The following is a 10,140-nucleotide window of genomic DNA, read 5'->3' as shown; positions in this document are numbered from 1 at the left end:
GCTAATCTCCCTTTCCTGAGCAAGGTTCTGGAGCGAGTGGTCGCAGACCAGATCCAGGTGCTTTTGGAAGAAACTGATTTTCTGGATCCATTTCAATCAGGGTTTAGGCCCAGTTTGGGCACGGAAACTGCTTTGGTCACCCTGTATGATGACGTCTGTTGAGAGAGACAAGGGAAACATGTCCCTGTTAATTCTCCTCGACCTCTCAGCGGCTTTTGATACCATTGACCATGATATCCTTCTAGAGTGGCTGTCCGAAGTAGGGGTGGGTGGCACTGCTTTGCGGTGGTTCCAGCCCTACTTGGATGGTCATTCCCAGAGGGTGTTGCTTGCGGAATGCTTTTCAACCCCACGGAACCTTCAATGTGGGATTCTGCAGCGCTCAATCCTATCTCCAACGTTGTTTAACATCTACATGAAACCGCTGGATGGGGAGTATGTTGTCAGCAGTATGCTGATAACACTCAGCTCTATTTCTTCTTTACATCTGCAGGTGAGGCAGTGGAAGTGCTGGACCAGTGACTTGCCTTGATAATGGACTGGATGAGAGCCAACAAACTGAAACTCAATCCAGATAAGACTGAGGGACTGTTAGTGGGTGGTTCCCTAGACCGGATGGGTGGGAGATTGCCTGGTCTTGGTGGGGTTACATTGATGGGGTTACATGACCTATAAAGCCTTAAACAGCTCAGGACTGGAATACCTCAAGAACCACCTCTTTCCATATGAACCTACCTGGACCCTGAAATCATCTTCTGAGGCCCTTCTTCATGTGCCTCCTCCTCAAGAGGTACGGAGGGTGGCAGCATGAGAATGGGCCTTCTCTGCAGTGGCTCCCCCTCTGTGGAATTCTCTCCCCAGAGACATTCACCTGCTGCCTTCATTACACAACTTTAGGCGCCAGGCAAAAACGTTCCTTTTTAACCAGGCCTTTGGTTGATTTGGTTGACATCCTATGCCCTTTTAACATGTGGGGTGTGTGGGGGTGCTGGGCTATTGGGTGGTTGTTGTTTTAATTTTGATTATGGATTTTGTGATTTTATTTTGTAAACAGCCCCGAGACCTGCAGGTATAAAGCGATATATAAATTCAATCATCATCATCAGGTGTGCAGCCCCCCACTCCAACATCTGTGGTAATTCCATACCCTAACATTTTAGACTATTAATCAAATTGGGTAATATACTAAAAATTGCAGTGACAGCACATAGCCTGGGTGGATAGATATATTTTTTTGGGGGGGGGAGTTAATACATCAATAATATTTCGCTTCCTGGCTTCTTGGAAGTGATATCTTTGATCGCTTTTATCTTGGGTTCTTTAGCAAGCCTCTTCCTTGGAAGAAATTGCAGCACTGGAGGCTGGAGGAGCAGGGTTGCCTTCAGCAGAATTCATACCACCTTGATAGATGGTGTACTGCATGAAAGTTATAGCCTGAAACACACACAAACATACATGGGTATGATGCTGTCCTTTTTTCCCATGTCACCATGATCTTAACAATTGCTCTAAATTCTTAAATCCCCCTGTAGCTGAACTCTACCAGTGCAGCTGATACCACACTGATAAGGAACAGGGTCATTCAAGCCTTTTGCAACCATATCAAATGCTATTGCTGTACATGGGGGTGGGTGCATGAATAAGGAACAGAAGACTTCCTAGATCCCACCAGACTCGTGGTCCAGAACCATTGTCCTCTACTGTAGAGGTGCAGCAGGTGATTCCAAGAGAGATGCAAAGAATCCTGTGGGAGCCTGAAGGCATTTCTAAAACCCACAAATCAATATCTCCTCCATACCATATTTTCAATACGATCTGCTTAATTTCTGAGCAAGGCTTTCCAATGCTTACCCTCTCATTGTTACAGCAGACAGCCAGGCACCCAAAATGTGTTGTGGAAACTGCAATGCAGAACTCCAGGGAGGTGAACAAGAAGAGGAGGATTCCGAGACCAGTACCTATTTGGTAGCTTAGCTGCAAAGCAGAGGAGCAGGTGACATGACAACACGGATACAGCTCTGGGTACTAGAAAATCATCTCAGTGGTTTCAAGGCAGCTCATAAGAAAAATTCTGACCTGACAACACCAGTGAAAAATTCATGTGGAGAAGAGTTGGAGGCAGTGGTGACGACTATTTAGAATCGTTTGGGCAAGAGGTCATACTGACATACATGTGCCTCTTTGAATATAACACAGTAAGAAACAGGGCTGCGCAGCTGGGACCTTCTTAGCATGTTTGCATTTTGCAGCCTCACAAAGCAAATCTCCAGGCATACAGTGAATAGGATTTAGAAGGCCCCGATACATGTGGTGCACACATTAGGCTAAAAACCTCATTTGTGCCTTGCCACCTGCATGAAGGCTGCTAATATAGGATAGAACACAGAAGAACTACCCGATGTACATTCTGATCAATATATGATCAGGTTGTATGGCAGGTGAATCAGAAAAAAGTCCACTTAAGCTACACATATTAGTTTTGCTATTGACCCTTCTGTGTCGTTGACATTTGCCTCTCTTTTCAAAAGAAGCAGCTAAAGAGAATATCTGGGAGCTACTGTGTCAAAAAACAAAGACGCTATCAGCACTATACATTTAAAGCAGTACCACCCTACTTTAAACCATCACGCCTTACCCAAAGAATCCCAGGAAGTTTTTTTTAAGGGTGCTGAGAGTTGTTTGTCTTCCCAAAGAGCTACAATTCCTAGAATTCCCAGAGGCTCAAGGTGGGTCTGGGTTTCTCTCCCTTTCTAAAGATTTTGCCCACAATGTCAACATTTTTTGGAACTTGTTCACTTACCTCACAAGAATATTTATCCTGATTAAGACGATCACAATTTTTAAAAACAGAATTTAGGCACAGCTCCGTCAAATAGAGCATGATGCCAACTAATGCCATTATAGAACTTGTGATGTTCATTCCCACACTGCATTTCACCTGAAAGATACAATGAATCAGGAGACCAAATAAACAGAGGTCCATCTTCAAAGGCAAATAGTCTAATGAAGAGAGTTATACCCAAACAATGTGAAGCAAGATACCTGTTTTGCAAGAGGCCTGAGTTCAAGCCGTACTGAGGTTTTCATCAGAGGAAATAGAAATCTAAAGACCAATCTGAAGCAGTGTGAAGGATCTGTCAACCACACAAAACTGTGCAGGCTTCCTATTGTTTGTATTTGTACTGAAGTTTGGAATGAACTAGTTCAGTCAAATGAAGTTCACTGAATTAGTTCAAAAATCTCTAAACTTCACCTGAAAGTAGTTCCCTCTGTTCTAGGTTGGTTGCGGATCTCGAGCACCAGTCTTACAGGCTGCTTTGATTTATGATAAATGCACATAAGAATAGTGTAGACAGTTACTACAGTGCCCCTCCAGAGAACCTTTCAATTGCACATTTGTTATTATTTGTTCTCATGATGCTGTTGGGACAGTCACACCTGATCCTGCTTTCACATGTTTGCACGTGCAAACGTTTTGAGGAAGTCAGACTGTATCGTTTCCTATCAGTGCATATCTTGTAACTTCCTGCTGACATCCTACAACTTTTTATACTGCAGGTGTTCTGGTTTACTTTTGTCCTGCTTTTGCTATGCTATAGCCATTCAGACAGCAATAGTGTAATAGCATTAGGGAAGCACCACAGAACAAACTCATGCAGAATAAACCCACCACTAATACACTATTATTGTGGCAAAACCATGCTGCAGGACCACCTGCAATAAAACATCAGTCTGGAGAGGCCCATATACCCAGACATGTAACAAGAAGGCTAAGTTATTTGTTTCTTTATTCAGCAACACAAACAAGGAGGGAATGGTGTGTATCTCACCAGGCTTGTATTAAGATATTTCTCAGCTGACACAGCCAGGGATCCAGAAACAATGAACTATTCAGGAGAAGAAAAAGAAAAGATCATTTGGGTTGTTCACTAAAAAAACGACAACACTTTCCTTAGTCCCAACATCTCAGTGCTTTGGGACTGATGGCAGATAGTAGCATATTTTCTTCTTTTACCAAAGAACAGCCAACTATTGGCTTTCTGACTATCTTTCCAACATAAATGCATTGAAAACTGACAAGGATATTTGTTCGTTTGTTTTAATTAAAATGTTTTTGAACATGTGAATATGGCTTTGACATAAGATTCCCCTCTTCCTGGTGAACCATGTGTGCCAGTCCTTTGCAGTCCTATGCAGAGAACTACCGGTAAGCACCGTTGCTGCAAAGGCTTTGCCCAAGTTTTCTTGGATGGGGCAGAATGACTTACCTGCCTCAACCAAAAGCATTGCTTTTGGTAAAAAAATGGAACTAAAAAATGTTCTACATTTCTTGGGAAAGCCCTCCCAGGATAGTGCAACTTGGTTTCAATCTGCACTATACCGTGGTACCTCAGGTTACATACGCTTCAGGTTACATACGCTTCAGGTTACAGACTCCGCTAACCCAGAAATAGTGCTTCAGTTTAAGAACTTTGCTTCAGGATGAGAACAGAAATCGTGGTTTGGCGGCGCAGCGGCAGCAGGAGGCCCCATTAGCTAAAGTGGGGCTTCAGGTTAAGAACAGGTTAAATACGGACCTCCAGAACGAATTAAGTACTTAACCCGAGGTACCACTGTATATTTAAAGCTGTGTTATAGTCACTTTAAATAGTCATGCCCCTCCCTCAAAGAATCCTAGGAACTGCAGCTTGTCAAGGGAGCTGAGAGTTAAGGGTGTGGTGCACAGAGCTACAATTCTCTGTGTGGTTTAACAATCAGTTGCTCTTCCCATGGAACAGTGGGAACTGTAGGTATGTGAAGGGAATAGGGGTCTCAGAGGCCTTAGCAAAGCATTTCTCTCTTGCTCCCCTGCACTGTTCAGGGGGTTATTGTCACCTTTTTGAGCAAATATGGGGAGGGTGGGGGCATGGGAAGGTGGAGAGCGGAGGAAGTCTCATTGTGCCAGTATGAATCCTGACACTGGCTTCCACTAGTGCAACAACTTAGTTGACTCCAGCCTACAGACTTCACTTCTACATGAAAGAGTAAATGCTTTTGGGGACACCATTGGGGTGGAGGTAAACAGGTTTCCTGCACGAGCACATTTCCTAAATCTATGTCTACTCCATTTCGCAGAACTATAAGGATATGTGTGTGTGCGCGCGCATGCATGAGAGAGAGAGAGAGATTATGACTTATTTACTAGCTATTAGTTCTCAATACAAAGGAAGTCAGCAACTGAATAGGAACATAATGGAGACTTCCTGTCCCAGATCAAAGCTGTGTACACACGTCATACACTTAAAGCACCCCCCCCCAAAATGTGAACTGTAGTTTACCCTGCATGGAGCTACAATTCCTAGCACCCTTAAACTACAGTTTAGGATGGTTGGGCGTGTGTAGAGGATGTGCTTTAAATGTGCATTAAATGTATGCAGCCCTAAATTTCATGACCATGGACACTGAAACAGACTGGTCCTCAAAGACAAATAACCAACTACTTACAAATAGTCCAGCCCAGAATGGATAACCTCCAAGAGCAGCAAAAACCGTATGGTAAGGTAAAAGGACAAGGGAGACAGCCCCAAATCCAATGTGTACCAATCCAATCATGATCTGGATAACCTGGGAGAGAAAATTACACAAACAAGATCAAACAGTTTCCTGAGCCCTGATAAGAGGTAAAAAAAACCCAAACCCCTGAATAATGACTTCAAGCTCCCCACACAGAAAAATAATAAAGAGCATCTCAGGTCCCTAGATTGTGTGAGGAATATCCTTCTCTAAGTCCTTGTAATGGTGTCTGATAATTTGAACCTTTTCTATGGTTTATTCCTGTAGCTCGTGGCATCAATGAATGTGGCATACTTTGATATAAAGAGACCCCCATCATGGAACTACCTTTAACCCTGGTTACTAGTCTTTATTTTAAACATGCCCTGGAAGGTATGAGTAGATATCCTGACCTTGTAACACTTAATGTAAATATCAGCACACAAATTCTGTGTCACAGGGGTGCCAACCTTTTTTTTGGGGGGGAGGTAAGCTCCACCCCACATAATGTTGCATGCACAACATTTGAATGGCAATGCCCATCAACTGGGGGGCAGCCCCATCAAATATTTTATTGGGGGTGGGGGGTGGGGCGAAAAGAATTCGGCCCCTGGGAGTTGGCTCCTAAGCTGTGTTACTAGTAATGTTCAACTATTACCTCCTGTAGGAAAGAATGGGGTTTTGCATAGAATCTTCCTCCAAAGGTAAACAAAATAGCAAACAGGCAGAAACTTGGATATAAACAATGGCATAAAGCAGAAGTTTTCAACCTTTTTGAGTCCATGTCTCCCTTGACCAAATACATTCTTTCTGCAGCACCCCTGTGGGGCTCAAGAGCCCAATTATGTCACCCCTTCCTTGCAGAGATGGCAGCCTCTCACCCTTTTTCAAACACCCTCCCTTGTGGAGTCTTCCCTCAGCCTCCTCTCCTCTCCCCTAGCTGCCACCCTTGGTCTCTGAGCTGAAAACAGAGGTGCCTCCCCGAGGCCCCATTCGCTTGGGGAGCTCATAGCCAGGGCTGTTGCAACAAACAGATGCACAAGCCTTTGGGAGGCAGAGAAGTGAGAGGGCATCAGAGGAGGCAGGTAAGGAAAGAAGGACAGAGGCCAGTGTTCCCATGGCACCCATGACCATCATTCAAGGCACCCCAGGGTGCCATGGCACACTGGTTGAAAACCACTGCCATAAAGGAATAAAGGACACTCATCCAAAAAGAACCCTCTTTTTTGAACATTGGTTCAACCCCCCCCAAAAAACCCCTTAAACCCCAGGTTTTCAGTGGTTGGGTAGCTGAAAGCTACACCAGGACCCCATCTTTGCTTCTCAATGATCTCAAGCATCAGTTGTATGCTTCACTGAACACGGACCAAAAGAATGAGAGAGAGATTTTTTTTTGTGGATTGCTTGTGCAGAATTTTAAGGGAAGAGCTTAACTCTTGCAGGAGGCACAGGTTTCTGATCTCTGACTTCGTGTTTGATTAGGCCTCAGGATAAGGTATGCATTGCTTTTTCTTCATAGTATGGATACCATGGCAAATTGTCATGCCCACTCTTGAGGTTTTGGGGATAGTTAGGGATCCTATTTGCTCTCAAGATCAAGATGCATATGCTGTGTGATTTGCTGCCCACTTATTGTCTCACCTTTATTCTTGTAGATATACCCCTGCTTTAAGTCGTTTACATACTGTCTTCTCCTCTGATTTGTAGAGGAATATTGTCTTCTTGTAAACTGAACACTTTGCATTGCCATTTGCCAGGGACTGGTTCATCAGTAATACTCTTAACTACTTAAATATTCCATTGAATAAGTCACCCAGCCAGCCCAAGCATTTTTAAATACATCTAACAAATCCCCATTGGATAAGAGAATAATTGAGACCATCTGTTATGTACTGAGTTGAATAGGATCCAAACTGCAGCAGTCTGATTGGTCCTAGAACAATAGGATCCAAAAGGCAGCAGTCTGATTGGTCCTAGAACAATAGGATTCAGAATGCAGCAGTCTGATTGGTCCTAGAACAATGCAGCAGTATGATTGGTTAGCAGGAACCACCCAATCATGCTCCAGATAGAAGTGAATCCACAACCTGATTGGCTTACAGTAGAATTCTGGAATTAGCCAATCATGTGCAGCCCATTGTGTAAATAATGTACCGTATTTTTCGCCCTATAGGGCGCACCGGCCCATAGGACGCACTTATTTTTTGGGGGGGGGGAATAAAGGGGGAAAAAATATTCCCCCCCGAGCCCCAAAGAGCAAAGAAGCCATGACAGCGAGCGGGATGGATCCCGCTCGCTGTCCTGGCTTCGTTTTTAGCCTCAGGGCTGGGGGTCCGGGAGCGAAGGCGAGGTTGCGCAACCTTGCCATCACTCCCGGAGCTTGCAGGGCTGGGGGCGGGGGAAGCCCGAGCTTCCCCCGACCCCAGCCCCCAGAACGGGTCCCAGAGTGATGGCGAAGTTGTGCACAACCTCGCCATCGCTCCCGGAGCTTGCCAGGCTGGGGGGATAGCTTCCTGAAGCCTGGAGAGGGGTCGGTGCGCACCAACCCCTCTCGCTCTCCAGGCTTCAGCGAAAGCCTGCATTCGCCCCATAGGACGCACACACATTTCCCCTTCATTTTTTGGAGGGGAAAAAGTGCGTCCTATAGGGCGAAAAATACGGTATATAAAGCAGATACTTTGAGGGGATTTTCATTCATTCCTCCTCACCACTATGAGCTGAATAAAGAGCATGAAATCACTTTGCGACTCTGAGTATATTTCACCATCCTTTGCATTAGCCTCTTGAACCTGTTGATAAGATTAGTCTTTTCTGCACTGACATCACTCTTGCAGGGAAACCACTGAACATAAGCCTGAACATGAGCAAATCTCAATTTCACTTACCCCCAGAGATTTGGTCTCTACATAGCGGAGTGTCTCCATGGCTCCCACCTGCTCGTTCTGCTGAGGCTGGTTATCAGGGCCTCCAAGCTGCTGACCTCCATAGAGAACTGTCTCTGGTAGTTGGAGAACAGTATTTGAGGCCTCCTGGCCTGGCTGGTTTATGTTGTTACAATTTGGGGGAAGGAACACTATAGTTCTGTTAGCCATCGCTGCTGGATCTGTTGCCTTCTCTGAGGTGTCTGTAAAAACAACCCTTATCAACAAATAAATGAACTGAGGCTGTAAAATGGAGGGGTGGAAATGGAAGCAAGAGGAGGATGTGAACAACCAGGTGTGAAAGAGGACAGAGTGTGAAAGAAGGAAGACAAAGAACTTGGAGGAAGCATGAAGGGCTGAATGGTATGAGGAAGAGGAAATGCTAATGTTCCTGCAGCTGCTACTCTACCATCTTACTTCTCTGTTTCATTTAATTTCATTGTACACAGGTTGTACATTGACAATAAAGGTATTATTAACACACACAGAGAGAGAGAGAGAGCCAGAGGCGTCAAATTGTGCCCAACATTGGAAGGTGAGAGAGAGGAGGATGGACGGGATGGGCTGGGGTGGGGTGGAAGGGCTCGGCTTCTTCCACCCCCTCAAGATTGGGGTTACCCAGCCCCATCCCAAAGACTTTTTTTGGGGGGTTGAAGATGCCCTGGCCCTATAGATCTTGTGCCTAGGCATTCAATACTTCCAACTCCAGTTCTCCTTTCTCACCAGGTCTGCTGTTGAGCCAGGAAGACTCATTGAGAGAGAATCACCCAGCATGGAAGCTATAACTGCTTAGAAACTTGAACACCTACTCGAGTAAGCACAACTGTTGTGGATGCATTCACTTGAGGGTAGCCCTTTGTACTGGTTCCAGAGGAACTAGCAGGGATGCCACCTGAGACAGAATTGTAAGGTGCATCACAAGATCTTTCTCTGCCTATGCAGGCCATTCCCATTTTGATTGGCCAATACCTCCCCAAACTGAGATTCTGGAGAGTGATCACATTTGCCCAGTGGATGAATTCTCAGATAAAAGACCTTCTACATACTCTGCTTTGGTTGAACTAGTAACTTCTGTTCCCTAGAGGGGTCCTGGCTGTTCAGTAGTGAGGAGAAAGACCTCTGCATGTTATCACAAGCACCCTGTTATTCCTTCAAGCTTTTCAGAACTGGGCCCTGGATCAAATCAAGCCCACACCCCCAAATTCATTTAACTCAGTCAAACTGTACTTACACAACACTTCTTGATGAGCTTCTTCTCAGCCTGCCAGGGTGAATGTGATGCTGAGAATAAAATGGAAGTGGGTGGTATTTATTCAGTTTCAGGCAGAACCTATTCAAGATGTGGTCACATCATCTACCAGCACAAACCACCTGGGCTTCCTTACACAGGCAATGGAAACATTGCAGCCATCCATTCTTAACCAAGTTATTGTAAGTGAAGTCCAAGCTGTAATATCTTCAAAATAAGTTTCCAGGTGTTCTTCCTCCCTGCAGAAGAATTGTTAGCACAATAAGATCCTTTTTCCAGCTCTCAATTTACATGTTCTTTTCACTTAAAAACTTGTAGTGAGGGTCAGCTGATGGATGTCTATTGAGTTTCTTATCAGAAAGTTCACAATATTCATAGTACTGAATGCCCCCATACCTTCTGCCATTGTTGTGATCAAGGTATTAACAGACAATTTAA

The 10,140-nt window shown here is 44.8% G+C and overlaps 1 protein-coding gene across 3 annotated transcripts; it reads right to left on the bottom strand.

Annotated features, from left to right (window-relative positions):
• Positions 1–1,212: 1,212 nt before the first annotated feature.
• Positions 1,213–9,756, bottom strand: LOC310748910 (membrane-spanning 4-domains subfamily A member 12-like). Of its 3 annotated transcripts, none has more exons than XM_083585107.1 (7): positions 9,685–9,756; positions 8,418–8,656; positions 5,485–5,604; positions 3,831–3,887; positions 2,801–2,938; positions 1,852–1,974; positions 1,213–1,434 (listed from the first exon to the last, which is right to left on the bottom strand). In XM_083585107.1, exons 2-7 carry the CDS (start codon positions 8,622–8,624, stop codon positions 1,321–1,323), a joined length of 759 nt encoding a protein of 252 aa, XP_083441233.1. In that variant the 5' UTR covers positions 8,625–8,656; positions 9,685–9,756; the 3' UTR covers positions 1,213–1,320. The 3 variants fall into 3 exon arrangements, with proteins under 3 accessions (XP_083441233.1, XP_083441235.1, XP_083441234.1); XM_083585109.1 differs by having other exon boundaries at positions 8,418–8,530; positions 9,685–9,701; XM_083585108.1 differs by lacking the exon at positions 9,685–9,756 and having other exon boundaries at positions 8,418–9,644.
• Between the last annotated feature and the right edge of the window lie 384 nt (positions 9,757–10,140).

The sequence above is a fragment of the Podarcis filfolensis genome (genome assembly GCF_964270895.1).
Source record: "Podarcis filfolensis genome assembly, chromosome: 1".
NCBI lineage: Eukaryota > Metazoa > Chordata > Lepidosauria > Squamata > Lacertidae > Podarcis > Podarcis filfolensis.
Note: the sequence above shows the minus strand (reverse complement) of the source record. Positions and strands in the feature narration are given on the sequence as shown.

Coding starts and splice junctions, on each gene's coding strand:
- LOC310748910 (XM_083585107.1), bottom strand. CDS start 8,624: ATGGCTAACAGAACTATAGTGTTCCTTCCCCCAAATTGTAACAACATA. Junction 1,975..2,800: donor AGGATAAATATTCTTGTGAG/GTAAGTGAACAA, acceptor TCTGCTTTGCAG/CTAAGCTACCAAATAGGTAC. Junction 1,435..1,851: donor TCTGCTGTAACAATGAGAGG/GTAAGCATTGGA, acceptor TGTGTGTTTCAG/GCTATAACTTTCATGCAGTA.